Genomic DNA, 27,458 nt, shown 5'->3' with positions numbered 1-27,458 from the left:
ACGGTGATCTCATGAGCGAACGTTGAGTCGCGAAGGAGGACGTTTGATAGGTGACGTTGGACGGAATTTGCACATCCCGGGGTCGACGAGAGGAAACAGACATCGACTGCTTGCTGTCAGCTTAGGTTACACCTCTCACCCAGCGGGGATCTTGGTACCGTGTCCGCGATGAATCCTACTGTACATTAAGGTGAAGTCGTGGGCGGTGTTTACAGTGTCAATACAACCCGACGCAACAAGCAAGAGCTCCCCGATTGAGCGATCGTAGAGTTAGTGGGGCGATAACGATCACAGCTCTGTATTTGGACAGGGCCCTGGCGCAAAGCACCTGCATGACAGACACCGCAAGCCTGGCTAGTGTGGCCCCTGCGCCTGAGGCTCTTTCCCGCTGCGCTGTTGAAGCAAGCTGCTAAACGGCACGTCCCCCGTCCCCCTCCAGGCCAGGCACAGCGCCGCTCACGGCCCCACTGTCAGCGCTGGAATGGATGATGAAATCGTACCTCACCACTTTACATACTGTAACTACTGTACACAGCGGGGAGGGGCCCGGACCAGTGACAGCTAAACTCCGACGCAGAGCACCGACCGAACCGTCCCGTCCCTCACGTCCGCCTTTGCTTGCTTGCTTGCTTCCCTCCTTGTTCATGGCCGCGATCTTGTGGGATCAGAGCTCCTACCCCGAATAGATCCCACCCACAGACCGGCACCATGTCATACGTCGCGCCCATCCACAGGCCAAGCAGCATACGGCAGGCCTTGAGCATACGCTTGTCAGAGGACGACGAGAACGAGAGCTTGGTGGTAGCGTGAGTTCGCCCGCCCTCGTTGCCCCTCCATGCCATGCCTGGCCATACGCCGCTTCATGGATCCCCCTCCCCCGGATGCATTCGTCGTCTTGCTGACCTCCTCCAAGAAGATCCAACAGACTCGAAGTATGGCGCGTCACGCCCACCGACATGTACATGCTCGGCTCTGCCGCAGTCTACGGCACCATCCTCCTCCTGCAACGGCTGCGACCCAAGGATAGCAAGGCCGACCTGCTGTTCGTCGGTACCGACCGATTCCAATACTTTACTGCGAGATGGGACTCGGGAACACAGAGGCTGCACACGGAGCAGGTCATTGAAGACGCTGCGGAACCTCACATGCGCGAAGCCCAGAGCCAGGACAAGTGCTTGGTGGACCCGACTGGCAGATTCATGGTCATGCACCTATGGGAAGGAGTCATGAATGTTATGCGTTTGGGAACTCGCAAGGGAAGCTTCGCTCGCCTCGACGATGCATGGGAGCAGGTCCGCCTGTCTGAGCTTTTCGTCAAGGCCAGCACTTTTGTGCCCACCGAAACGGGCCACCCAACTGTCGCCTTCTTGTACCAGTCCATGATCGACAAGGAAGACGCACAACTCGCCATTTACAGACTCATGAGCGACGATAAGAACACAAACGTTTCAAGGTTCGACCCCAGTAAACACAGGGAGTTCGAGCTCGAGATCAAGGACCCATACGCGCGTATCATCATCCCCGTGCCCATCGTTGAAGACGAGGTCAAGCGTTATCACAAGAGAGACACCACGGGGGCGAAAGCCCAGCTCGGTGGCTTGATTGTTGTCGGGGAGACTTTGCTGGTCTACGTCGATACCCTTACACAGACCGTCGTAGAAAGTGGACTAGACAGCCCAGCCATTTTCGTGGCGTGGGCCGCGTGCGACGGCACAAACTACTTCCTCTCTGACGACTATGGCAACCTTCATCTCTTGACAATCGAGACCGAAGGCGTCGTTGTCACGGGTCTTTCTTTGAGAACATTGGGCGTCACCTCCCGCGCGTCGTGTTTGGTATACATGGGAGATGGCATGCTTTTCCTGGGCTCTCATTACGGCGACTCCCAGCTTCTCACAGTGGATGTCGAAAGCATGACGACGAGGCTTGTCCAGACCATTCCCAACATTGCCCCCATCCTCGACTTCTCCATCATGGACCTGGGAAATGCGGGGGACAGCCAGGTGGGCAACGCCTTCTCCTCGGGCCAGGCCCGCATTGTTGCGGGCTGCGGCGTTCACCAGAACGGCAGTCTACGAAGCATTCGAAGCAGTGTTGGTCTGGAAGATATTGGTGTACTCGAGGACTTGCAGGATGTTCGCGGGCTGTTCAGTCTCCGATCGCATGGCTCACCCAAGGTCGACACGCTTGTTGTTTCCTTCATAACGGAAACCCGAGTCTTTAGATTCGATGCAGAAGGAGGGATTGAGGAGGTGTTTGACTTTCAAGGACTTACCTTGGATAGGCCAACGCTGGTCGCAAAAACTCTGCCCGATGGCCGCTTGTTGCAGATTACGGCCACCACCGTGGCAGTTCTTGATTCTCAGAGGGGCGTCACGCTAAGCACATGGGCAGTGCCAGATGGTAAGGCCATCGTCAATGCGTCAGCCAATAGCAAGTGGGTGTTGTTGTCTATCAATGGCACAACTCTGGTGTCCCTGAACCTGTCAGATAATCTGTCAGCTCAAGAGCAAGCCTTGGGCCTCGGCGTTGGAGGCCAGGAGGATCAGATCTCCTGCATCCATGCTGCTAGTGATCTTGATGACATTGGCGTCGTCGGTTTCTGGGCGACTGGCTCGGTTTCAATCATTGACCTTCGCACACTCAATGCCCTCCAGGGAGAAACCATCAAGCAGACCGACGACAGCGTATCTATTCCAAGAGATCTAGTCCTAGTACAGCTTCACCCACCACACCTCCTTGGCCCTACCCTCTTCGTAGCCATGGAAGATGGGCAGGTCGTGTCGTTTAATGTGTCAAAGGAGGATTTCTCGTTATCTAGTCGGAAGAGCGTCACTCTAGGCAGCCAACAGGCTGGTCTGCACATTCTGCCTCGTCCAGGCGGCGAAGGTATCAGCAATGTCTTTGCTACCACGGAGCATTCCAGCCTCATTTACAGCTCCGAGGGACGCATCATCTACTCGGCAGCTACCGCAGAGGATGTTACGTACATTGCGCCTTTCGACTCGGAAGCGTTCCCCGACGCCATTTTTCTTGCCACAGACCGAAACATCCGGATCGCTCATATTGATGCCGAGAGAAGAACCCATGTCAACCCGTTGCCACTGCGCGAGACAGTTCGCAGGGTCGCATACTCGCCAGCGCTGCGAGCTTTCGGGATCGGGACTATTCGCCGGGAACTCGTCAACAACGAAGAAGTGGTGACCAGCTCGTTCCAGCTCGTCGACGAAATTGTTCTTGGGGTGGTCGGTAAACCGTTCCACTTCGATGGCTCGACGTCGACGGAAATGGTAGAGAGCGTCATCAGAGCGGAACTGCCAGATAGCATGGGCCAGCCTGCAGAAAGGTTCATCATCGGCACGAGTTTCCTGGCCGATCCCGAGATCGATGAGAATAGCGACATCAAAGGCCGTATTCTTGTCCTCGGTGTGGATTCCGACAAGAACCCGTACTTGATCGTTAGCCATGAGCTGAAAGGCGCCTGCCGAAGTCTTGGCATCATGGGCGAGAAGATTGTTGCTGGTTTGAGCAAGACGGTGGTGGTGTACGACTACGCTGAGGAGTCGACCACAGCAGGCGCCTTGCATAAGCTGGCCACTTTCCGGCCTTCGACGTTTCCTGTCGACATTGACGTCAATGGAAACATGATTGGCATTGCCGATTTGATGCAATCAATGACCTTGGTTGAGTTCGTCCCAGCTCAAGATGGAAACAAAGCCAAGCTTTTGGAGCGAGCCCGCCACTTCCAATACATCTGGGCCACTTCGGTGTGCCACCTAGAGGGGCATTCGTGGCTCGAGGCGGATGCGCAGGGCAACCTGATGGTGCTGAGAAGAAACCCCGACGCGCCGACAGAACACGATCAAAAGCAGATGGAGGTTACGAGTGAATTTCATCTCGGAGAACAGGTTAACAAGATCCGGCCACTCAACATCACACCCAACGAGAACGACCCCATTGTTCCCAAGGCGTTCCTCGCGACGGTAAGACGAGCTCAAGGCACCCTCACAGTAAGAGTACTAACATGTCACAGGTCGAGGGGTCATTATATGTCTTTGCTGATATCAAGGCCGAATACCAAAGTCTGCTACTTCAGTTCCAAGAGAGACTGGCGGATATTGTCAAAACGCTAGGACAAGCGGATACTGCGCCTGGCTCTGGCCTATCCTTCATGGCGTGGCGAGGCTTCAGAAATGCCAAACGCACCGCAGATGGGCCTTTCCGGTTCGTTGACGGCGAGTTGATTGAACGTTTCTTGGATTTGGACGAGGCAAAGCAACAGGTGGTCATCCAGGGTCTTGGTCCAACAGTCGAGAGCATGCGCAACCTGGTGGAGGAGCTGAAGCGCATGCATTAAAACAGCATATACAAATGTGGGATATTCAGGAATGGGGAGTTTGGCGGAAACAAATCAAGGCTTGTTGACGACTACGACAAAGTGAACATTTTAGATTCAGGAATCAAGTTAGCATCAAACTTGCTAAAGATGACGAAGAACAAGTCAATTGCGTCCTGCAACTGTTGTGGACATAACAATGGATCGCCGCACGCCGGAAAACAAATTTTGCCTCCAGACGCATTGTGTTAATGGGGGTCTTGCAGATACCCATAGTAACGCTGTCATCACTCGTGCCACTCCGGAAAGGGCCGGGTCCCAGCTGTCCCCACCAGCCAATCATCAGCCGCCAATTTCAGAAACGTTCTGCCTGAGGCCGTCAGCCAGAAAGCTTTCCGGCAATCCCAATCCTCAAACCACGGCATCACGAAAAAAGACGCTCTCCTAAACCCCCAACGTCATCCCTCTCCCAATTGCATCTCGCAACCCAAACCCGCCTTCGCCGCAAACCCTCTCCACTCCTCCTCCGGATATCACGAGATGGCGCCCCTCGCACACGCATCCCGCACCTGCCTGCGGCAGCTGGCGCGAAGCAGCCCGTCCGCGACGACGGCTGCGCGTGCCCTCAGCACCTCGGCCGCCCGGAACGACTCCACGGCCACGAGCTACTCGAGCCCCTTCAAGGGCGCCCAGGCCGGCAACAAGATCCCCGACTTCAGCAAGTACATGAGCAAGACCAGCCCCGGCACCAACCAGCTCTTCGGATACTTCATGGTCGGCACCATGGGCGCCATCACCGCCGCCGGCGCCAAGTCTACTGTCCAGGGTAGGGAAACCCTTCCGTTGCCCCGAGAACCGACCCCGGAGATGCGAAGGACGGACTGTCAGAGGGGAGGATGAATTGTTGTTGGAATTGTAGGCTGACGGACGGTGTCAATTGCAGAATTCCTTGTCAACATGTCCGCCTCCGCCGACGTTTTGGCCATGGCCAAGGTTGAGGTCGACCTCTCCACCATCCCCGAGGGCAAGAACGTGAGTGGCCCGAGAACATGATATCAGCGGATTTCGGTCCCAGGCGACGGCTGTACTGACATCCCGGGACGACAGGTCATCATCAAGTGGAGAGGCAAGCCCGTCTTCATCCGCCACCGCACCCAGGCCGAGATCGACGAGGCCAACAAGGTCTCCGTTTCCTCCCTCCGTGACCCCCAGGCCGACGAGGACCGTGTCAAGACCCCCGAGTGGCTCATCATGCTGGGTACGTGTTTTTATTTCCAGCACCACCGTTTGCTAAATCTCGGCGATGCGTTTTATGGTTCTTTGTGGAGTGGCGCTGGAGCCGACCGGCCACGGCCTTCCGGCATCAATGTTCCGGACTTAGAGCCCAATGCGACAACAAGCTTGCTAACATTATCATCTCCTAGGTGTCTGCACGCACTTGGGTTGTGTCCCCATCGGCGAGGCCGGCGACTTTGGCGGTTGGTTCTGCCCTTGCCACGGATCTCACTACGACATTTCCGGCCGCATCAGAAAAGGACCCGCTCCTCTCAACCTCGAGATCCCCGAATACGACTTCCCCGAGGAGGGCAAGCTGGTCATTGGTTAAGCAGCACCACTGTAAGAGTAAAAGACGGAACGCGGGGAGATGGGGGTGTATGGAGGGAAAGCCCGGGTCCCCCTTCGCGGGGACGTGGGCGCTGATGGCAACAACAACAAACTACTAGAACAATATTTCTTGCATCGGAGTCGAGCTGGTGCTGGTTTGGGTCCCCAGAGAGAGAAGAGGTCATTTTCTTTTTTTTCTTAGACGTGTCCCCCCGGGCAATGATGCCAATGTACAAAAGTCACAAGAGCGTCCAGGAACAATGAGTAGCCTCGCAACTTCCTAATAGCCGATGATGGCCGGGTTGGTGATTTTTGTGTGGCGAACGATTGACTAATGATAGAAGGCCTGTCAACCGTCTGCCGCTGGACCGGAACGAGTGTGCTGCGAGATCCCGCGAGGACGGAACCGAACTAACGAAGGTGCTCAAACTTGTGTGACGACTTCGGTACCAAAGTATAAATACTAAAGACTGGATCCGAGCTTTACGAAGACGCCGCCACAGTCGGGGCTCAGTCCGGCAGTTGACCGATGTGATGGGGTCGATCATACTGGCCCGCGCTCATGTGACAGCACGAATAACCTCCATGGCAGACGCCACACGACGTGTGGCATTTCCGATGCACGCTGTCTGGCTAGTGACGCGTCGGTGTTTGGGACGGAGATCTTGGTGGAAGGGGCATGAAGGAATGTCATGCAGCCGTTTGCTGTCAGTTGCGGGTCGGACGACGGCAGCGGACGGATGGGGTCACCACGATGGGGGAGGTCAAGTAATGGTGATGCGGTCCGACATCTCGGATGGCGGTGGGTGACTGGAGATGGACTGGAGCAGCAGACGAGGTGTTTGGAGGAGGTCTGGGCGTCGCAGGAGTTGTCCAGCACCCCGGTGATGGAGAGGGCCTTTTGTTTGAAGACCCCGTTCAGTATGTTGGATTCAGTGTGTAGTGCGTGCAAGAAGAGGGCCGCTTTCTAGTCGCCGACTCTCAGACATCACGAGCGTTTGATGACTCGTGATGCTTATCCCCAAGCTTCTGAGTCTGATGCTTACTATGTAGAGTTGTTATTGATGCTGGTCGGATACATTTCATGCATTGGATGATTTTGTAGTCAACCAGCAAGGGAGATCCGCACATCGTGGTGAATAATGAGATGACACACTCTGGGCATGAACCAGGCAAAACATACAAACGTCCCTATATCACATTCGCCGATATATATCCCGACGCATTCTGCACACGGAAACAAGCAAAGATGGGACGGCGAATATCTCAGAGATCCGTCGTCTCCCAGAGACATCCCAGAGGCGAACCAACACCGACATCAACACCAACAACACAGAGTCCAAATCGGTTGACAACGAGCCGGGGTCCGCTACCCCCACGACCCCTGCTGAACCCCACACGTCAAAACGGAAGCAAGCGAACCAATCAGATCACCCAGAGGGGCGGCTCGGAGGTTGCATGAGACGCTGTTCCGCGACAGGTGCCGTCTGATATGCATGATCCTCAAACTCTGCCCAACTTCGGCTCTTCACCACGAACAGGGGCCGGAGAGACCACATCTTGATTGATGACACTAAGTGATGAGGCTGCTTTTGAGTTCTGATACTGGCTCTATGACGACTGACAGTGCCGAGGAAACATTTTGTAAATACTCGAGTCGTGAGCTGGTCGAGATGAGATGGCTTGAACCTTGACCCGGACACCGCAGCACCTGGCAGCGCGAGGGTCACGTCTCGACGGATTCACGAAAACTCTGACAATCACAAACGTTGGCCACCGTCTCTCCACCGGATCCGTCTCAAGTGACGGAGCTCCAGTTATCTCTTCTCGATCCTCCCCTGCCATCCCATAGCCGTGCCGTTACTCTCTCATCGGACCAGCTCCCGAAACAGGGTATGCGACCAGCCAGACCTTTTCGGCCACGCGCCCATCACCAACGGGACGGGATGAACGCTTGGCACGCACCGCAACGCATACCTCCTTCTCCTGTCCATGTGGGGGCCCACTTCCGGAGGACAGTCCAGCCGAGGATCCCTCACCCACCTCAGGGAGTCCGTCCCCGGCCTGCGTAGCCGCCAAGGCGCATCACGAGCTGGTAGAAACAGCAATATCCTGTTGATCGTCGGGTTGCCCTTCCCAAGCGGGTTGACAGGGGCCGTAGTTGACGTCGCGGCTATGAGACGGGCCCAAGATCCGGGCGGCTTCGACGCTAGCCCCTTGGTGTCGACGTCCCGCTATGTTCATGCTGTATATAAGTGAGCGTTCTCTTCGGCTCAGTTATGGGATGAAGTTGTTTCCTCACCAAGCCTTTCATCAGCAGTACTCTCCTTCGTTGAGTTCTGGCAACTCCCTTTTGTGTGTAATTTATACCATATTTTTTCATTCTTTTTGATCCTCGTCTTCCAGACCAGATCCTCCTAGGCCGGCCCTTCTTTTTGAACAACACTCTTTACTCCTGTACTATCTGAACATCGACCCGGTCGTCAACGGTTCGTTACGAAAACACAACTATCCCTCCATACCCAGAACCCGCACGATGAAGTTCCAAACCTCTACTGCCCTCGCGGCCCTCGTCGCCTTCGCCGTCGCCGAGGTGCCCCAGGAGCACTCGCACGAGAAGTACCTCCGCGCTGTCAACGCCCTCCTCAAGCAGGACAATCCCATGAACATCCAGGACGCCGTCTTTGGTCTGCTCGGCAACGCCGCCGCTGCCAAGGGCGCGGGTGATGTCACGAACCTCGACTGCCTGCACCAGGCGACTGCGGACTCGGCCTTCAGCACCGCCAAGGCGGCCGGTGACGTCGACGGCATGGCCAGCGCACTTGTCTTCGCGGCTGTGGAGAGAAACACGGGATCCGTGGGCCTGAAGAGCGTGACGTGCACCGACAAGGCCACAAACCCCGAGATCGCGGCCATCAGCCAGCACCAGGACCCCGCCTCGGACGGCGCGGCCGCGGAGAACAAGGCCATCACATTGGAGTTGGCCAAGCAGCTTGCGGCGGTCGGCGCGGACCCCCAGCTTGCGCTTGATTCCGGCACCTTTGCCCCTGGAGATGTAAGTCCAAAACTAGACTCCTTGCGGGTTGTAGAGCGAAATGGCTGACGAGATGACAGGTCAACGACAACACCGGAGCCGGAAACACTTGCGACGATGCCAACGATGCTGAAGGATGCATCTTCACTCAGAACCTGATCGTTAAGGATGCCACTCCCGAGGAGATTGACGCTGCTGTGGCCGGAACCGGCGCTGCCGCCGGTAACTCCACCGAGACCGCAACCAACTCCACGTGCTCCGCGGGCAAAAAGTCCAAGTCCAAGGCCAAGGCTAAGGCCAAGGCCACCCGCACCACTGTCCTCCCCAAGTCCGTCCTGTCTGAGCGCCAGAACAACGACGCCAACAACGGCACCGGCTCCGCCACCGGAACCACCAACGTCCAGACCTTCACCGGCGACCTCGGCGGCCCCGCCCCGCCCGTGAACTCGGACGCCGCGGCCGACAAGCCCTTCGAGGTCAACGGCTCTACCTTTCTCAACGCCGGCGCCGCCCTGCAGCGCTCGTGCGCCGTGCAGCACAACGCCTGCGCCGACGAGGCCAACTCGGGAGCCGACTTTAGCGTCGCCGACTGCGGCGCGCAGGAGGACGAGTGCCTCGCCGCCGCGTCCCTCAAGAAGTTCCGCCGCTCGGCCGGGCCCGGCCACCGCATGCGCATCGCGACGCGGATGATCCAGGAGCGTCAGGCTCTGGACTTCGGCTCGTGCCAGGACCCCAGCATCGAGTTCGCCACGGGCCTCGACGGGCGCAAGGAGGCCTCGTTCGCCCCCGCCGGCGACTTCGAGCACGGCTCGGCGCTCAAGATCGACGTCATCAGCAGCTTCATCTGCGGCCAGCTGCAGTCCAAGTGCAAGGCCGACGCCGCTGCAGTCTCCGCCTGCCAGCAGGGCCAGGCTGCGGCGAAGAGTCTCACGGGCCAGGCTGCTGCCGACGCCTTCAACTCCGCCTTGGGCGTCTGAGTGACAGTTGTCTGAGTGGCGCTGTCTTGTAGTGTACGATGGCTTTATTTTTGTGTGTGCAGTACGTTTTGGTTGGATCTCGACTGGGTCGGATAAGGCCAGGATGGGCTGGAGGATCGAGTGAAAGTGCTCAGTTCTTATACATATATAACACGATTGATGAAATCCTTTTATTGTCTTTAAGTCTTTAACTTGTCACTTGATGCAAAATGTGAATTGTCAGGGATCTGAGCTCGATTCTAGCCTGAAAGTTTGGCTGCCGTAAAGTTTGAGGTAAAAAAATAAAAACAAAACCAAAATCTCGTCTTGAGCCAAGTTGACTTAGTACTGGTCTTTGATGCACTTTCATAGCCCGTTGAAGTGAGAAGAAAATTTGCGTGTGGTACTTCCTTGCTCGGCGGATGCGAATCATAAGAGTCAGTAAATAAAAATCATTTCACTCAACTGTGGGATCTTCATGCAGCACGTTCCTGGATCGCAGGTCCAATCTCACTCCACATCCCCAAAACACCTGCCAACGTCTGAATTTTCTCGCCAATCACTCACTCGCACGTCCTCAAAGTTCATCCCTCACCACTTTCACTCACCATATCCCGAAAAGACGGTTTCCTCACAAGGCAGGCCTCATTTTCACCATGGCCGAGTACAAATACGCCGCCATCGGCGAGCGGGATTTCCGAATCCTCTCCCTCTCGCCAGGAAAATTCGACGAGCCCCTCTACGGCGAGCTCCTCGTTCGCCCCATCGATACCTATATCGACGAGGCCAGCAAACATGAGGGCGAGCTCCCTGAATCCGCGGACTCGTACGAGGCCATCTCGTATGTTTGGGGCTCCGAGGACAAGCCTAAGCGCATCACATCACCTGCTGGCGCGGACATTGCCATCACCGAGAACCTCTGCCACTGCCTCAGGCGCATCCGCCTCGCGGACCGCCCGCGCCTTGTCTGGGTAGACGCCTTGTGCATCAACCAGTCCGACAACAAAGAGAAGGAGTCGCAAATTATGCTCATGCACGACATCTATGTCAGCGCCCGCCGCGTGCTCGCCTACCTCGGCGAGGAGGCTGATGGCAGCAAGGAGGCCATCGAGCTGATTGAGAAGTACTGGCGCGTCAACATCCCGAACCCCCTTAACGCGGGTGCCCGTGCCTTTGTCGAGAACCTGCTCTCTGAGCCGGTGCCTGATGCACCCACCGGCAGCGAGGCGGAGTTGCCACCGCAGGGCGATGAGAAGTGGATGGCGGTCTCGCGGTTCTGGAACCGGTCGTGGTTCCGCCGGGTCTGGGTCGTGCAAGAGTTCATCCTGGCGCGTGACGTGTTGATGATTTGCGGCGACAAGACTGTGAGCTGGTCGCAGCTGTGGCCGGCCACGGTCGCTCTGGAAGAGCCCGAGAGCCCGCCCTGGCCGTTGATCAACGCCGCCGGCGAGGAAATCGAGGGCGCGGCTGATTTGATGGCTAACATGGCCCAGAGGCTGCGGTTTTACCAGCTTGGCTCCATGCGGGGCAACTCGGATGGGCACGGTCACGGAGACGAAGACGGGCACGATCACGGTCATGAGCACGGAGGTGGGTGCTGTGGGGGTCACGGCGGCCACGAGCATGAAGAGGCCGAGGACGCCGAGGGTGAGGATGGAGAGTGGGAGTCAGAGGACGAAGATGACTCGGACCGCTCGACAGATCTTCTCAGCCTGCTCCTGTCGTTCCGCGAAGTCGAGGCCACCGACCCCCGGGACCTTTACTTTGCGCTCCTCGGCCTGGCCTCTGATGGCGACAGAGAGGAGTTCCGCCCCGACTACTCTGCCACGTTCGAGCAGACGGCCCTCCGCTTCGGCCGTACCCTCCTCCATGAGCCCTTTAGCGAGGAGTTGCTCGACCACGCCGGCATCGCCGAGAACCTGAACGGCAAGAACTTCCCGTCCTGGATTCCCGACTTCCGCAGACCCTGGCGGCGCATGACGGTCGCCGACGCGGCCGAGTCAGAGGCCGCTGGCGAGACAGACTTCGACTTCGGCTTTGACCCCAACGAGGACGAAGACGTGCTCCTCCTCAAGGGCGTCAAGGTGGACACCATCTCTCACATGACCGGCGTTCCTCGCCCGGCGCACCTGCACGCCGAGCAGCCCTCGCTCTGGGTGAAGCGCGACATGGTGACGCTCTCCAAGCTCCTCGCCAACATCCCCAACTTTGACAAGACGACGTACCCGACCGGCGAATCTGGCCTCGAGGCGGTCCTCAGGGCCCTCACGTTCTTCCGCACCGAGGCGGACGAGGACGAAGTCCCGATGACGACGCTGAAGCTGGCGTACCGCTTCTGCACGGCCGTCGAGGAGGACGACCTCTCCGCGACGAGGCCCGAAAGAGAAGCGCTGCGCAAGGAGATCATGCTGTCGGGGTGCACGGCCGAGGAGGCAGGCGAGGCGCTCGAGGCGGCAGCGCAGGTGCTGATCAACCGCGTCTTCCCGATGCGCGCGGCGCTGGATCTGGTGCTGGCCAAGGGGGAAAAGTACGTGGGCATGGTGCCGGACGGGTGCGAGGCTGGCGACGAGATCTGGGTCATGAAGGGGTGCAACGCGCCGTTCGTGTTGCGGAAGAGCGCGGAGAGGGAGGGCATGCGACGGATTGTAGGCGCTGCGTACGTGCACGGTATCATGAACGGAGAGGTTATTGAGGAGGGTGCGGAGTTTGAGCCAGTGTCGATTCACTGAGGAGATCTGGTGATTGAGTAAGACGCCGCTCTGGTTACGGACTCTTGGCTTATGATGCTATGATGAAAATCGCTAGGAAAGGGGTAGGTGATCCTCCGGCTATAGATGGTACAATCAAGAAGTAAAAATAAACAAAGATCACGATCAGTTTACAGATGCTTTCGCTTGAAGTACCCTGATGGCTCCAGCAACCGCCGGCCCCCCGAACGAGGACAAACGGTCGGGACGGCGCGGGCTGGGTTGTGTGGGTCCGCCGGCCCGCCAGCGGTGCCGACCGAACGGAGGTGTGGCTGATACTGTAGTCGTCATAGATGATCACTGGTATCATCATCGGGAGGAACCCTGTCTTTGGCGGGGGGGTATGTTATAGGCATCTAGCAATGTTGACTTGGTAATGACCGTGGCTTCACTTCACTGAATCAAAACGACCTTCACATACCATCACACAAAACTGTTCCCTTTTACACATCGCATCGTCTCAGCATCTTTCGACACACTCCAGCTCCACTATGCCTTCGTCCAAGGGAAAGCCTACTGATCCTGAGCTGAGAGAAGAGATCAAAGAAGGTATACTTTTCGATCACATTAATGGTGAAGATGCTCAAGATGTACTCCAGAGATCAAGCAAGAACCTAACAAGTCCGGCGGCGGAGAGGGACAATGGGCAGCATGGAAGGTCAGTCAAACGATCCATATCGATATTCCAAACGGACATTCTTTTTGTTGCAATTCTCTGGCAGATGTGGATTTGCCAATGCTGACCGTCATACAGGCATCAAAGCTGGCGAAAGAGTACGAGAAGCAGGGCGGCGGATATGAGAACGAACCAGGATCGAAGAATGAGCCGAAGCAGGGCGCGCCTCAGAAGAAGAGCGAAAGCAAGAAGAAGGCCGAGACTACAGAATAGTTAGTCTGCCGCAGAAATACACCACGAAGAGATATTGATATTTTTTTCTTTTAAGCTATTTTGGCCGACTGCTGTTGATCCAGTGACACCTGGTGGGAAGTCCGTCAGCAAAAAGATAACGCGGGCGGGGAACACGAGGTGTGCAATGTGCCGCACTTCCGTCACCCATGCTGGAAACATTAAGCTGAGACTCAACCATACCGACTCTCATCTCACTTTTTAAGTCAACACGTGCCGGCGCAAACGATAGAATCGGCAAAGGGTTATTGCCAAAAATGCAGCATCTCACCAATAGAGACGTTGCCGAGCAGGTTTCACAAGAACAAGACGAGGACGACTGCTGGACTCCGCTCCAACGAGCCTCTCTCGCTGGCGACCTCTCGGCGGTCTGCGCCGCCCTCGCCTCAGGAGCAGACGTCAACGCCCCGCCACAGGGATACTACGGCCGAACCGCGCTCCAGGCCGCGTGCTCGGCGTCCCGCGCGGAGGTGGTCTCGGCGCTCCTGGCGGCCGGGGCGGACGTGGACGATCGTCCGGGGAACAACGACGCGAAGAACGCGCTGCAGATCGCGGCTGGGCAACCAGACATTGGGATCGTGCGGGTGCTGCTGGACGGGGGAGCGGACGTCAACGTGCCTGCGGCGAGGTACTTTGGGGCGACGGCGCTGCAGAGCGCTTGCGCTGCGGGGTTGGGGGACGTTGTGAGATTGCTGTTGGAGAAAGGGGCGGATGTGAACGCGAAGCCGGCGGCGACGGGCGGGAGGACGGCGTTGCAGGCGGCTGCTGGGGGCGGCTTCGAAGACATTGTCGAGATGGTCATGGACCACGAGGGCGACGTCAACGCGCCGGCGTGTCGGGCCAGAGGATTCACCGCGTTGCAGGCGGCGAGCTATCACGGCCACGAGGGGCTGGTCAGGATGCTCCTTGACGCTGGGGCGGATGTCGACGCCCAAGGGAGCAGGTTTAAGGGCGCAAGGGCGCTGCACGCCGCAGCGGAGGGGGGACACGTGCGGGTGTGCGAGATGTTGTTGGGTGCCGGGGCCGAGATCGAGGCTGGGGCTGGAGCTCGATGGGGCGGGCAGCAGACGGCGTTGCAGTCTGCGGCTGCAAGGGGCATGGCGAGGTGGTGACATTGCTTCGAAGGAGGGGCGCGACGGGAACGGAAGGAGGAGGGGCATTTCTATTTGATTGAGTTTGGGACCGACATATGGTGTGACTCGTAGATAAGGGAACCTTGCAAGTAAGATACACAGAATGTAGGTGGTATCTTGTTCATGTGGCTATTGGAAAACGTAAGGGTAACTCAACTCGTTGGAACAAGTGACTCGAAACCGTCTATTAGTATCTCTCAGGAATATCCAACGCTGATCAAGCTGAGAAAAGGGAACATATCCCATCCAGACCAGCACACCCAAAACCCAGCCAAGGTTCCCATCTGTCACAACATCGGCCAAGTCAGCCGACTACCACCAGACCAGGGAATCCCTCGTCCCGCCCCGGTCACGACGTTAGCGGAATCTCATGGCGCACCAACCATGATGGGCGGGCGCTGCCCCCCCCCCCTCCAACGAAGACGGCCGCGTCCAACCGGAGGGGAACACCCCCAAATCCGGCCCCGCCTACCATCGGCTTCCACCGGCCCTCCGTGAGCCCCCCGCCGGCCAGACTTGCCCGTTGCGCACCGGCAGAGCGGGGAAGTTTTGGGGGTTGGGGTAGCAAACAATTACCTAAAAAAAGAGGCCCTAGAGTTCAAAGTCCCAACTCTTTTGCGACGAAAATGCGCTGTTTGATAACGAGACTCGACGTCTTTCGTCCGTACTTTTGCCTTGTTGAACCTGTCCAGCATCGCACTAACAAGCTTCCCGTGACGTAAGACGAGCATCGGCTCGGCCGCTTCTCCTGCCCACGATGCGCCGCTTGTGGGCCTGCTGACCTCTGTCTTCGCAGGTGAGACGGAGGGGGGAAGAGGAACGTGGAAGGGGGTCGACGGCCCTTTTGTGCTCTTTTGTGTATCGCACCTAGTCTTCCCACCGACTCGTATCATGTAGTCTTGGCTCCAAACGGCAGCTTGGGGCGCTTCATCCTGGGAGGAATCCTGGGTTAACTGGGTCTTCCCCGCAAACGCCTTCATCGCCTGGTGGGGCCGCGCGCCCGTTTAACACCTACTGAAGCCGTTTGGGGGACACATGATAAGGACCGCGCTTTGTCCTGTTTCCAACCCACGCTTCGGGAGGCTGGCCTTGTTTCTTCTTTTCGTCTTCCTTCAACTCTCCTTTCTCTTGTTTGGTCAATGTCTGGAAGTGATGTGATTATCAAACGAGACAAGCCGGAAACAAAGAAACCGTAACACAACGTCAAGTGAGGAACAGAGCAGCAGGGCAAGACATCCATCATGGGCTCGACGCACGAAACAGACCTCATCCTCACCCAGCCGACGCCGGCCGAGCGGGTCAAGACGTACACCTCGACGTACACCCACTGGGGCACTGCCCTCGAGCTGGAAGCGTACATCCGCCGCGAGGAGTACATGACCACCGTCCCCGTGAGCCGCAACGGCGGCATCACGCAATGGATCCTCACCGACCCGTCCCTCCCGCCCGACGCCCGCCCCATTCTCTCCTCGTGCGAGAGCATCCGCAAGCCCGTGCTTGTCGCCCGACCCGATGGCACCGTCGTCGAGGCAATCACCCATGCCGTCGGCTCCGTCTTCACCGACCCGGCCCACCGCGGCAACGGGTATGCCTCCATCATGATGGACATGATGGGGTCGACGCTCGCGCGGTGGCAGGGCGCCGAGATGGCCAAGGGCGAGAAGTGGGGCGACATCCGCGACGGCGAGGTGGCCTGCTCGGTGCTGTACTCGGACATTGGCAAGAAGTTCTACGCCAAGCACGGCTGGCACCCGTACGAGAGCACACACCTCGACTTTCCGCCGCAGAAGGCGGCCGAGGGGGAGCTGCCGCGTGAGGCGGTGCCGTTGGGATACCACGAGCTGGCGGAGCTGTGCGCCGTCGACGAGCGGTTGCTCCGCGCCAAGTTGGCCCAGAAGAGCGACAAGACACGGGTGTCGCTGCTGCCGGACATCGACGCCATGTTGTGGCACCTCATGCGCGAGGATTACATGACGAAGCACATCTTCGGCAAGACGCCGACGGTACGGGGCGGCGTGGTCGGGGAGCTGGGCTCGCGGGTATGGGCGGTTTGGACCAGGGGGTACTACGGCGGGTTGAAGAAGCCCGAAGGGAACACGATGCATATTTTGAGGCTGGCCATTGAGGACGAGACGAGCAGCGACCAGTTTGTCCAGGAGGCCATAGTAGCGCTGCTGAAGCTGGCGAGGGCAGAGGCGGCCGAGTGGAAGGTGAATAACGTCGAGATGTGGAATCCTGATGCCAGGGTCAGGGCCCTCATCGAAAAGGCGGGCGTCCCGCACGAGTTTATCGAAAGGGAGAGAGACAGCATCGCGAGCTTGATGTGGTATGGCGAAGGAGAGGTCGAATGGGTTCTCAATGAGAAGTTTGGCTGGTGCTAAACATGTTGGTACACGGGATTGCATAGCAGCAGGCTCACACAGGGCCTCAAGAAAGGCCACTAGGAAGCCCACGGACTGAGGTCCAGATCGGCATGACGAGGTATCATTAGCAAGTGATCTATGAACCGTCTAAACCTTGAACACTCCCCCGTTGGCTCATTTTTGTTTCATTTTCACAAATCCCGCCGCCGCTTCAGTGACCGTGTCCATCATCCTCCTCTCTCTGCTCGGGGTCCAGCTTGATCAGGGTATCGATACGCATGATGCTGATGCAGGCCTCCACGGCACTCTTCAGCTGCCGGATCTTGCTGATGGTGGGCTCCAGAACACCGGCCTTGATCTCGTCAATCACCTTACCGCGCGTCAGGTCCAGGCCGTAGTTCTTGTAGGCCTTCTTGCGCGCCACACTCTTCTCGTCCTCGTTGCCCTCGCCCTCCTGGATACGCTGCGACAGCGCGTGCCGGGAACGCAGCTGGGCGACAAGCTCTGATGCGTCCTTGGCGGCGTTGACAGCCAGGGTCTTGGGGATGACGAGCAGCGCCTGCGCGAACTCGCCGATGGCCAGCTGCTCGCGGGAGCCAACGGTGCCGGCAAACTCCTCGAGGTAGATGTGCAGGGCCGTCTCGACGGAACCACCGCCGGGGACGATGCTGCCACTCTCGAGAGTCCTCTTGACGGCGTTGAGGGAGTCGTGGATCGACCGTTCCATCTCGTCCAGGGTGAAGTCGTTGGGTCCACGGAGAATGATGGATGCCGAAGAGTGAGACTTGGTGCCCTTGACCAGGATACACTCGTCGTCGGAAATGCGCTCCTGAACAACCTCCTCGGCGTGTCCCAGGTAGGCCGGGTCGAACTTCTCGTCACCGTTGAGGTCCGACAGTGTGCTGAGCATGGTGGCACCCGTCGCCTTGGCGATTCTTCGCAGGTCCTCTCTCTTGCATCTGCGCACACCCATAGCACCCTTCTCCACAAACGTCTTCAGGACCATGTCGTCGATACCCTTGGTGGTAAGGATAACGTTGGCGCCGGCCTTAAGGATCATCTCTACCCTCTCCAGAATCATGCCCGACTCTCTCTGGCGAATCTGCTCCAACTGCTGGGGATCGTCGACCGTGATCTGCACACCCAACTTCATGCGCTCCTTTTGCAGGTTCATATCCAACACTGCGATCTTGGCATCCTGTATTCTTGTCGGCATGGCCTGCGAGGCGACTGTGCAGTTGAGGGCATAGCCCTTGATGAGGAGAGACTCCAGCGAGCCCTTGCCGTGCGCCTTGAGGATGTTGACGGCCTTGACAGGGTACTTTGTCTCGTTGCGGTTGTTCGTTGACTTGACGGCCAGCATGGCATCCACCACCATGTTGGCGAAGAAGTCGGAGTCGCCTCCAATGATCTTGCTGGACATGGAGGTCTTGGCGATGTTGATGAGAGATTCGCGTCCGAGGTTCTCGACCTTGATGCTGATGTTCTCGTTCATGTACTTGACGGCCTCACGGAGGGCAAGTCTGTATCCCGTGATGATGGTCGTGGGGTGTATGCGGTTTCTCATGAGCTCGTTTCCTCTGCGCAGCAACTCGGCGGCGATCAAGACAACGGACGTGGTGCCGTCACCGACCTCCTTGTCTTGTTGTTGTGCCAGATCGACCAAAATCTTGCCTGCCGGGTGCTCGACGTCCAACAAGCTGAGGATAGTGGCACCGTCGTTCGTGACCGTGACATCCTGCGCCGGGGGTAAGCGGGGTCCAGGGGGGAGGGGGTCGCTATACGTACACCAATATCATCCACCATCATCTTGTCGAGGCCGCTGGGACCGAAGGAGCTCTTGACGACATTTGCGATAGCTTGAGTCGCGAGAACTGAGAGTTTGTTAGCAAGGCGAAGCTAGGATGGATCGCATTGATGGTGGCAGAAGCATACCGTTCTGGTCTCTGATATCGGCGCCGGAAATCTTCTGACCGCCGAGGAAAAGCGTGCCGCTCCCTGATTGCTCAAACATGGAAGCCATTTTTGCGCCTCACTGCCAGCGGTTGTGGTATAATCGCGGGATGGGAGGTGGTGGGTTTGGGGTGGTTTGGGGAGCTTCGTCGGTGTGTGCCTGGACAGCAATAGAAGCTTCTGTGCTGTGCCTGCCTTGTCCCCCCTCGACGCAACTTTTTTATCGGAGCCGGGGTTGTTCCAGGAACCGGGGTGTGGCTGGTGCTGGTTATCTTATCGGCGAGAACAGCAACTCCTGCAACAGAGCAGAAAGTCAACACTCACAGGATTTATAGAATTAGTCAAGGTTCCAAAAGAGTTCGCATGTTTGAAATTTGTCACTTGGCCCATTTGGTTTTATTCCGTATCAAACTGGATCTTCGTAATATCTCTTCCTACCACTTATCGTTATAATCTCCCGAGTCGTCAATTACAAGTGTGGCTGAAGCGGCAGATAAGCAGTCTGTGTGCCACCCCACACTCGGGACCCCGTGGCTGGAGCCCAATTGACCCCTCACTCCTTCCCACCCAACAGCTCGACACACGACTCACATTTTAGTGCGGGGCACTTTTTCCGCTGGATCGCACCGCCTTCTCTGCCCAAATTCCCAAAGTGACTCAGGCCGATCTGGTCACCACGCCGCCAGCTCTATAAGTCGAGACTCTTTCCGAGACGATCCTGCGAAGCGCAGTCAACACCGCAAACATGGCCGACGCCCCCGCCCCCGTCCCCGAGCAGTCCAAGAGCGCCTTGAAGAAGGCCGAGAAGCAGGCCAAGATGGCTGCCGAAAAGGCTGCGAAGGCCGCCAAGCAAGCTTCTCTCCCCGTTGTCGGCGGCAAGAAGACCGAGGACATCATGGGTATCACCGTCAAGAAGAGCGAGGACTTTTCCGCCTGGTACCAGGAGATTGTTCTCAAGGCCGAGATGGTCGAGTACTACAACGAGATTTCCGGCTTCTTCATTCTTCGCCCGGCTTCCATGTACATCTGGACCGTGATCCGCAAGTGGTTTTCCGAGAGAATCGAGGCCATGGGTGTCGACGAGACGAGCTTCCCCATGTTCCTGTCTTCCAAGTCGCTCGAGAAGGAGAAGGATCACGTCGAGGGTTTCGCCCCTGAGCTTGCCTGGGTCACCAAGGCGTAAGTCCATCTCTCCCTTGACAATCGCGCCGAACGCGGACTGACAGCCCCTCTACAGCGGTGACAAGGACCTCGAGGTCCCCGTCGCGGTTCGTCCCACCTCCGAGGCGGTCATGTACCCCTACTACTCCAAGTGGATTCGCAGCCATCGCGATCTGCCCTTCCGCCTGAACCAGTGGAACTCGGTCGTCCGATGGGAGGCCAAGCAGACCACCCCTTTCCTCCGTACAAGAGAGTTCCTGTGGCAGGAGGGCCACACCGCTCATCTCACCGAGGAGCTTGCCGGCAAGGAGGTGCTCGAGATCCTCGAGCTCTATGCCGGTGTCTACGAGCAGCTGCTCGCCGTCCCCGTCGTCCGCGGCACCAAGACCGAGAACGAGAAGTTTGCTGGTGGTTACTACACTACCACTGTCGAGGGCTACATTCCTTCCAATGGTCGTGGTATCCAGGGTGCCACCTCTCACTGCTTGGGTCAGAACTTCTCCAAGATGTTCGACATCACCGTTGAGGACCCCGACAAGAAGGGTGAGAAGATCCACGTCTGGCAGAACTCTTGGGGTCTGTCCACCCGTGTCATTGGCGTCATGGTCATGATCCACGGTGACGACAAGGGTCTGGTTCTCCCCCTCGCATCGCCAAGATCCAGGTTGTCCTCATCGCTGTCGGTATCACCGCCAAGACCACCCCTGAGGACAGGAAGAAGCTGGAGGACAAGGTTGACGACCTCCGCAACGAGCTTCGCAAGGCCGGCGTCCGTGCCGAGTCCGACTTGAGAGACGGCTACACTCCCGCCTGGAAGTTCAACGAGTGGGAGCTTCGCGGTGTTCCCCTCAGACTCGAGTTCGGCCCCAAGGACGCGGCCAAGGAGGTCGTCGCCTTCGCCCGCCGTGACACTGCCGAGAAGGGCTCGATCCCCTTGCCGAGCTCTCCACCAAGGTCCCCGAGCTGCTCGAGACCATCCAGTCCGACATGTACAACAAGGCCGAGCAGTCCTTCCGCGAGCACCGCCTCGTCCTTACCGAGTGGGAGAAGGTCATCCCCGCCCTCGACACCAAGAACGTTGTTCTCATCCCCTTCTGCTTGGGCGGCAAGTGCGAGGACCGCATCAAGGAGCTCACCACCAGCGAGCCCCCCGAAAATGCCAGCCTCCCCGAGGGCAAGAAGCAGCCCAGCATGGGCATGAAGTCTCTCTGCATCCCCTTCGAGCAGCCCGAGGGCATCGTCCCTGGCGAGACCAAGTGCCTTAACCCCGAGTGCGAGGCCAAGGCCCAGAAGTGGGTCATGTTCGGCCGTAGCTACTAGAGAACGGGCGATGATATTGAGAGGAGTTGCGGATTCAGCATTTTGGGACGGTGTCGGATAATGAGGCCCAGGGCGGATTTGATTCAGGTCGTGTGTTGTTAGAGGGGAGTAGAGGAGAAAGCCATTTGGGATTTTTCTAGGCGAGGAGGGGAGGTGGTAGATAGCTACGGCTTAAAAGTGACTCGATACCAACTTATGATTCAAACCCACCCATTTATCCAAGTCCAGAATGTCGTGTTTTTGTGGTTCCCCTGATATCTGGTCGCTTATCAGCTTTGGCTGGTGTTAGCGCGCGTCTGGTATAACATGGTGAGCATTGCGTCATCAGTGCTGGAAACATTGCTGGGATTTAAATCTGCCGTATGATACTTTGCTTGTCATCAATGTTGAACCGCCGAGTGCATTGACTATAAGCGATCTATGGTGATGGAAAACAGCCAATGTTATGAACTAGATTAGAGATGGCACCATATGAGAGGGTGGCGAGAGGTCAGAGGCAAATTTCAACGAGCTGAGCGAGGCATTCGCCCATAAACTATCATCCCGGCAAAAATTACAGAATCTAATAAACTTTAAGAGTCAACAGACAACCACCGAGAAATGGTTTTCTTCCTGCACTTGCATTTCATCCCAAGCATCGCATCAGCTCAGCCGGAGGTCGTGGCCGCAATTGAGTTCGGCATCGGCAGCGTCCAGACCCCTGCCACTCGGACCGCTGTGGGGATGATGGCTCATTCAATTGTCAACGCCCACATATCCCGAAGAGGAAGGTCTTGGCCCCCCCGAGCCACACGTTCACGGGTACCAGTTACCGGTCTGACTCACCCCCGTCTCGGTTTTTTGTTTCTCCAAAATTCTCGTCCCCCAAGTGGCTGGCGGTCATGCCGCATCACAAGATCTCCGAGAAGATCTCGCAATACTACAGGCCTCTGATCCTCCCTCCAGTGCCATTCCACCTATGTGCCGGAGCCGAGATTGCTGCTGTCAAATGGGGTCCACATTCTGACTCACTGCATTTGTCGTCCTATAACGGCGCCTGCTGATGGATGATGTCGAAACGACATCCTTCCAGCTCTGCTTTGGTAATGCGTCGCTAATTCGCCAACCGAGTGCAAGATATCTCTGTGGATCGAGGGGGCCTCGGCCATCGCCACGATGGGCTTCTAGTCTTCTTCCTTGTAATCTACGTCGTAACCATGCCAACTTCCGTCCCATGACACAAGTATAAAGCTCTCGTGTTTCCGTTTTCGGGAGAAATTGGGCTTAATCACCACCTTTCGTTTGCTATTGCCATCGCGCATTCTGATGCTGAGCATTTCCACGACCGCACCCACCAACACCACCGCCATCATGGAGCTTTCAAACAGCTCCCACTTCAAGCTTTCAGCAACATCCTGCGGCGCCTGCGCCGTCCACTTCGACAACGCCGAAACTCGCCGCGCCCACTCCAAAAGCCAATGGCACGTCACGAACCTCAAGCGCCGCATCGCTGAGCTGGACCCTCTGACCGCGGACCAGCACGCAGCTCTCTCCAAACCCCCCACCGCGCCGGTCGATGGATCCACAGCCGAGTCCGAATCGGAGAATTCCTCATCCTCTGTTTCTGACGCCGAAATCAGCGATGCTGACCCCGATGACGACTTCGTTCCCGAAAAATGTCTGTTTTGCAATGCCACTTCGGGGTCGTTTGACGGTAACGTTGCGCACATGGGCAAGGCGCACGGCATGTTCATTCCCGGCCAGGAGAAGCTAATCGTCGACCTCGAGACCCTGGTTCGGTATCTCCACCTCGTCGTCTTTGGGTACCAAGAGTGCCTTCAGTGCGGTACGCAGCGACGAACCGCTTCTGCCGTGCAGCAGCACATGCTGGGGAAGGGCCACTGCAAGTTTGACATCACGGCCGAAGACTCTGAATTCAAGGACTTTTATGAGGACTTGACAGAGGATGGGGACGGCGAAACGCAAGTACAAGAGGACGATATGAAGAAAGCCATATCCGATGCCGTCGAAGAAGGCGGCTCCATCCGCCTCCCGTCTGGCAAAACACTCTCCCACCGCTCAACGCCAGCTCCATCCCGACAGCGGGCGAAAGCCAAAACTGCCGCCGACTCTGGTTCGGACAATCTTCTCACAGCGGGCCCGAACTTCGACGAGTCCGACGCAAGTTTCCGACTGACAGCGCCGTCCGCCTCAGGGAAACAGCAAGTGGACACCAAGGCCCTTACCCGCTCAGAGAAGCGCGACGCCGTTTTCGAAACCCAGCTCTCACGCTTGAGTCTGAATGATCGCGCGGCTTTGGCTCACCTCCCGTCCGCGGAGCAGCGGAACGTGCTGTTGACGCAGAAGAAGCAGTTGGACAAGGCGGAGAAGGCTGTGAGGAGGCTGCAGACGAGATTGGAGATGAAGGCGAACAAGACTGGGCAGGGGAACTTTGTGAACGACGTGCCTGGACGACAGAATGGTTGATCTGTTAACCTTTAGGTTCATATCTCATAGACCATTTTTGGCCGGTTATGTCGGTGCCAAACTTATTGTCATCATAACCAAAGTTTCAGAATCTGTGACTTGATTCTTTTCACATCATACAAGACCGATCGGCATAAACTTTGATCTCATCCCAAGATGATTTATTAGAAAATGCCACCGGCTCTTTCTACGGCATCAGCCTTACATCTACTTCTACCCCAACAGCTTTCCCCTTAGACATCAAGCTAGCTTTCAGTTCTTCAGTCCTCTCCTCCTGGTCATCAATTGATATCTGTAGCTTCAATTCCTTCAAGCTACGTGGTTGGCTCTCGAGGTACTCAACGATTTTGGCTTCAAGTGACTGCCACCGCGGAACAACCGGTCGTCACGGTCCCAGTGTAGGCCGTCCCACTAGTAGCGCCACCAAAAGTCCATTTTGTTGGTAATAGTTAAGCTTTGGAGGCTTGCCGGTAGCACATAGATAAATCTTGCGGAGTCCTTTGTTTGCCAGCCGAGCAAGACAGTTGGAGAGATGGCGAGACGAGTCAATTGCGTGAAGTCCTGTGATCGAGTCCAAGCCGAACCCGCGGGGTGACGTGGAAGATTTCAAGTCTTTGTGCAAGACAACTCTGATCAGGTTGCAATTTTCAGGGGCACTTCTTTTCCGTAGGCGGTGATATCAGTTTGGATTCTGTTTCACGGTGTTATTGGGCGATTTGAACCAATTCTCGAACAGCGGACGGTCATCTCACCATCAACCTACAGTCAGGGCATCCACAACAACTGACCGAGCAGCTTCCCTGGTTCCTGACAGCCGAGAACGACACGTTGGCGAACATTAATATGAAAACGGTCCCGTCTCCGAATGATGTCACTGAAGTGGTGGGCAGCCGCGGTAAGTAGTTCGCAGCCTGTTGATGCTGCCCATCCAATGTGTGCATTTTTACTTACATGCGTTTTATAGGAGACGTTCAACCCTTCATCGCACCCAGAACAGCCCTACGTCGGTACGGCCATCGGGTCAGGCTTGCCACTCATGGCACTTTCGTCAAGTTCGTGATCGGCTCTAATTTGTATTTCTCTTCCATTGACGGTGGCCCTGCAGATCTGATGTTGGTTTGTCTTGCGCCGTTGCCTCTAGTACCTGGAGGCATACTCTAACAGACGTGTAATATATAGTCCGCAATCCTGCTTTGATCTCTTCGATAGCCTTTGAAGGCAGGCGACGTAGGCCAGTATGTTCCCAAACCTGCTGACTGAAAGCCAGAAGCAGACGTGTGCGGGGTTTTCAGGCGAGATGAGCCAGCGTACGATCCACACGCCGATCTAGATGCTTTCCTTCCAGCGGGACCTCTCTCGGTGTATGTTGTTTTCGGCAGCATCGTGATCAGCTACCTGCTGCGCTTGATTGGCATCATCTAAGCTGCCAGCATCTGCGGTGTTCGTCTCTCATCTCTCATGTATGGAGAAAGCTTGGCGACAGAAGACCAAACACAGATGATGTGTTTTAGCTGGGCGAGTGTCCCCACGAGTGGCTGTTCAAGCGAGCGTCAGCAGTGGTGCACCATGAAGGAGCTGGAACAATAGCCTATGGTATCATCAACGCCCGTTCAACTATGATTGTACCATTCTTCGGCGACCACCCAGTTTGGGGCCGAGTTGTCGCAAAAGCTGTAGATCAACGAACTGAAACCGATACGAACAAAAGAGCATGATATCGACATCAAGCGATGGGACCCCATCACGGGCACTACCTTCTCGTTTTTGGTTACAGTCATCAATATCACGTTTGCATCAGGAGGGACGCTTGTTGATCCTTGGAAAAAGTACAAGCATCCCAGGACCTCTAGCCAGGAAGCTGGACGCGGGAGTGGCGCAGCCGCCATGGCCGTTAAGAGGAGATTCGCTTCTATGACCGGAGCGATCGCCAAAGGTGGCTTTGTCAACCTGCCCTTGGCTTTAGCTGACGGCTTGCACAACGTACCTCAGTTGTACGGTGACAAACCTAGGGCACATGGCAAACTGGGAGTTCGGAAGAGTGGCGGGATCATAGCTACCAAGGTCGGTTTGGCTGTCAGGTGAGATCATCCATAAGCCTGCCTGACCTGATCTTAGACCTTTGACCAAATCAAGAGCCCCTCCTTCCCTCGCTCTTTTGTAGGGAACAGTGAAAGTTTCTGTTGACCTAGCGTAAAATCCAGTTCCAAAGGTATGGGCATGGGATCTGTCGGTTTTGTTCTTAAGCCAGGACCGGGAAAGCAAACGCTTGACTTGGTGCTTAAGCAAAGAAATCTCTTCGGTGAATATATCGGGCAAAGTTGCTCCGGTGGTTCACCTAGCTCTCTTCGGGCTTCTTTCCTACCCTGCGTAAGGGATTCATAAATCCCTCATAGCATGGACAGGCCGGAGCCATGCAGTCTGAATGGTTAAATCTGTACTTCTGGACTACGACCGCCTGCAGCATAACGGGACCCCCGCGGCGGAAGCAAGGCCCTGCAGGCATTCGACGCTTATTTTACGCAATAAAGTTGCATCCAAGGAGCCTATCGGCGCATATCTGAACGGAGCCACTTAGACATTAGTATTACCAAGCGGTTGGGAAGCTCATAATGGACCATCCCGGGGTCTCCGCGGTGTATGGAGTGTCTGACCCATGAGTACGGGTATGGTTGCTTCACTGTAGTGTGCATATGGAAGAGAAACAGAACAAGGAGAGTCTGGGGTATTGGGCTTGTCAGTTGCCAGTCAGAGTTGTCTGCCAGCCACCCCCACGAGCTAAAGAAACAGAACCCAACGAGTGAAGACGGAGCGAAAAGAACAAAACAAAAAGCGGGCCGACGCCGGACCCCGGTCCGGCCATCAAGGTGCTCCACGCCGTGTCGAGCGGGGGCCGAGTACCCGGATGGCTCGCCGGCTCAGCCTCCAGCTTCTAAAAGTCCTCCAACATCACCAAACTCGAGAGCCAACAAGACTTAGCACCTCTTGGCCGTGGAGTCGCGTCTTTGCGGCCGAGCCTCGCCATTCGTTGGACTGTCAATTGGCCAATTGACTCGACGAACATCAAGGTGATCGTGAGCTTGGCACTGAGCTGCCCGCGCCTTGGCGTCACCCGACACACACATCTCGCATGGTTCAGAGTGTTCGAGGAAGGAAATCGTGACCGACACGGCGGACTCCACTGGGGCAATATTGGAACCTTTTCATCCAAGAAGCCTGCTTGTACGCCCACGCAAAGAGGGGACTTGGAGGGATGGAGGCGTTATACGACTGCGAGAAGCGGCTGAGAGGGCTGGCTGACGAGCGTAGAAACACGAGGAAAATTCAGACATCAGCAGAAGCGCGGGATGGACCATGACCGATCAACACACACGACCAGCCTCCGGGATGACAGGATTCGCCTGCCTGCGGACATGACGAACGAGGAACGAACCCACGCAGGCTTTGCAAGGCATGGCTAGCAAAGTCTTGGCTCGACAA

General features: G+C 56.8%; 12 protein-coding genes across 12 annotated transcripts; 11 read left to right on the top strand and 1 right to left on the bottom strand.

Moving 5' to 3' along the window:
* Positions 1 to 708: 708 nt before the first annotated feature.
* Positions 709 to 4,357, top strand: ColSpa_05536 (DNA damage-binding protein 1; the record flags this gene model as incomplete). The annotated part of the gene is made up of 3 exons (XM_049271748.1): positions 709 to 806; positions 926 to 3,983; positions 4,034 to 4,357. 3 exons carry the CDS (start codon positions 709 to 711, stop codon positions 4,355 to 4,357), a joined length of 3,480 nt encoding a protein of 1,159 aa, XP_049127705.1.
* A 519-nt stretch (positions 4,358 to 4,876) lies between these two features.
* On the top strand, positions 4,877 to 5,236 carry ColSpa_05535 (cytochrome b-c1 complex subunit Rieske, mitochondrial; the record flags this gene model as incomplete). The annotated part of the gene is made up of 1 exon (XM_049271747.1): positions 4,877 to 5,236. The coding sequence occupies one exon, from the start codon at positions 4,877 to 4,879 to the stop codon at positions 5,234 to 5,236; it is 360 nt and encodes a 119-aa protein (XP_049127704.1).
* Positions 5,237 to 5,293: 57 nt separating this feature from the next.
* On the top strand, positions 5,294 to 5,942 carry ColSpa_05534 (cytochrome b-c1 complex subunit Rieske, mitochondrial; the record flags this gene model as incomplete). The annotated part of the gene is made up of 3 exons (XM_049271746.1): positions 5,294 to 5,368; positions 5,444 to 5,594; positions 5,761 to 5,942. The coding sequence occupies 3 exons, from the start codon at positions 5,294 to 5,296 to the stop codon at positions 5,940 to 5,942; spliced, it is 408 nt and encodes a 135-aa protein (XP_049127703.1).
* A 2,535-nt stretch (positions 5,943 to 8,477) lies between these two features.
* ColSpa_05533 (uncharacterized protein) lies at positions 8,478 to 9,952 on the top strand (the record flags this gene model as incomplete). The annotated part of the gene is made up of 2 exons (XM_049271745.1): positions 8,478 to 8,996; positions 9,056 to 9,952. The coding sequence occupies 2 exons, from the start codon at positions 8,478 to 8,480 to the stop codon at positions 9,950 to 9,952; spliced, it is 1,416 nt and encodes a 471-aa protein (XP_049127702.1).
* A 635-nt stretch (positions 9,953 to 10,587) lies between these two features.
* ColSpa_05532 (heterokaryon incompatibility protein 6, OR allele) lies at positions 10,588 to 12,660 on the top strand (the record flags this gene model as incomplete). The annotated part of the gene is made up of 1 exon (XM_049271744.1): positions 10,588 to 12,660. One exon carries the CDS (start codon positions 10,588 to 10,590, stop codon positions 12,658 to 12,660), a length of 2,073 nt encoding a protein of 690 aa, XP_049127701.1.
* Positions 12,661 to 13,169: 509 nt separating this feature from the next.
* Positions 13,170 to 13,567, top strand: ColSpa_05531 (uncharacterized protein; the record flags this gene model as incomplete). Its single annotated transcript, XM_049271743.1, has 3 exons — positions 13,170 to 13,227; positions 13,278 to 13,336; positions 13,433 to 13,567. The coding sequence occupies 3 exons, from the start codon at positions 13,170 to 13,172 to the stop codon at positions 13,565 to 13,567; spliced, it is 252 nt and encodes an 83-aa protein (XP_049127700.1).
* Positions 13,568 to 13,842: 275 nt separating this feature from the next.
* ColSpa_05530 (ankyrin repeat domain-containing protein 17) lies at positions 13,843 to 14,697 on the top strand (the record flags this gene model as incomplete). The annotated part of the gene is made up of 1 exon (XM_049271742.1): positions 13,843 to 14,697. One exon carries the CDS (start codon positions 13,843 to 13,845, stop codon positions 14,695 to 14,697), a length of 855 nt encoding a protein of 284 aa, XP_049127699.1.
* A 1,262-nt stretch (positions 14,698 to 15,959) lies between these two features.
* Positions 15,960 to 17,099, top strand: ColSpa_05529 (lysine acetyltransferase; the record flags this gene model as incomplete). The annotated part of the gene is made up of 1 exon (XM_049271741.1): positions 15,960 to 17,099. The coding sequence occupies one exon, from the start codon at positions 15,960 to 15,962 to the stop codon at positions 17,097 to 17,099; it is 1,140 nt and encodes a 379-aa protein (XP_049127698.1).
* Positions 17,100 to 17,292: 193 nt separating this feature from the next.
* Positions 17,293 to 19,104, bottom strand: ColSpa_05528 (T-complex protein 1 subunit delta; the record flags this gene model as incomplete). Its single annotated transcript, XM_049271740.1, has 3 exons — positions 17,293 to 18,819; positions 18,870 to 18,955; positions 19,017 to 19,104. The coding sequence occupies 3 exons, from the start codon at positions 19,102 to 19,104 to the stop codon at positions 17,293 to 17,295; spliced, it is 1,701 nt and encodes a 566-aa protein (XP_049127697.1).
* Positions 19,105 to 19,779: 675 nt separating this feature from the next.
* Positions 19,780 to 21,515, top strand: ColSpa_05527 (putative proline--tRNA ligase, mitochondrial; the record flags this gene model as incomplete). The annotated part of the gene is given in 4 exon segments (XM_049271739.1): positions 19,780 to 20,213; positions 20,272 to 20,830; positions 20,860 to 21,100; positions 21,118 to 21,515. The coding sequence occupies 4 exon segments, from the start codon at positions 19,780 to 19,782 to the stop codon at positions 21,513 to 21,515; spliced, it is 1,632 nt and encodes a 543-aa protein (XP_049127696.1).
* A 1,350-nt stretch (positions 21,516 to 22,865) lies between these two features.
* Positions 22,866 to 23,981, top strand: ColSpa_05526 (core trichothecene cluster (CTC) protein 15; the record flags this gene model as incomplete). Its single annotated transcript, XM_049271738.1, has 1 exon — positions 22,866 to 23,981. One exon carries the CDS (start codon positions 22,866 to 22,868, stop codon positions 23,979 to 23,981), a length of 1,116 nt encoding a protein of 371 aa, XP_049127695.1.
* A 1,884-nt stretch (positions 23,982 to 25,865) lies between these two features.
* Positions 25,866 to 26,063, top strand: ColSpa_05525 (uncharacterized protein; the record flags this gene model as incomplete). Its single annotated transcript, XM_049271737.1, has 1 exon — positions 25,866 to 26,063. The coding sequence occupies one exon, from the start codon at positions 25,866 to 25,868 to the stop codon at positions 26,061 to 26,063; it is 198 nt and encodes a 65-aa protein (XP_049127694.1).
* Positions 26,064 to 27,458: the final 1,395 nt, after the last annotated feature.

This window comes from Colletotrichum spaethianum (genome assembly GCF_022836535.1).
Source record: "Colletotrichum spaethianum MAFF 239500 DNA, contig12, whole genome shotgun sequence".
NCBI lineage: Eukaryota > Fungi > Ascomycota > Sordariomycetes > Glomerellales > Glomerellaceae > Colletotrichum > Colletotrichum spaethianum.
The sequence above is the reverse complement of the archived record's forward strand: the minus strand, read 5'-3'. Positions and strand labels throughout refer to the sequence as shown.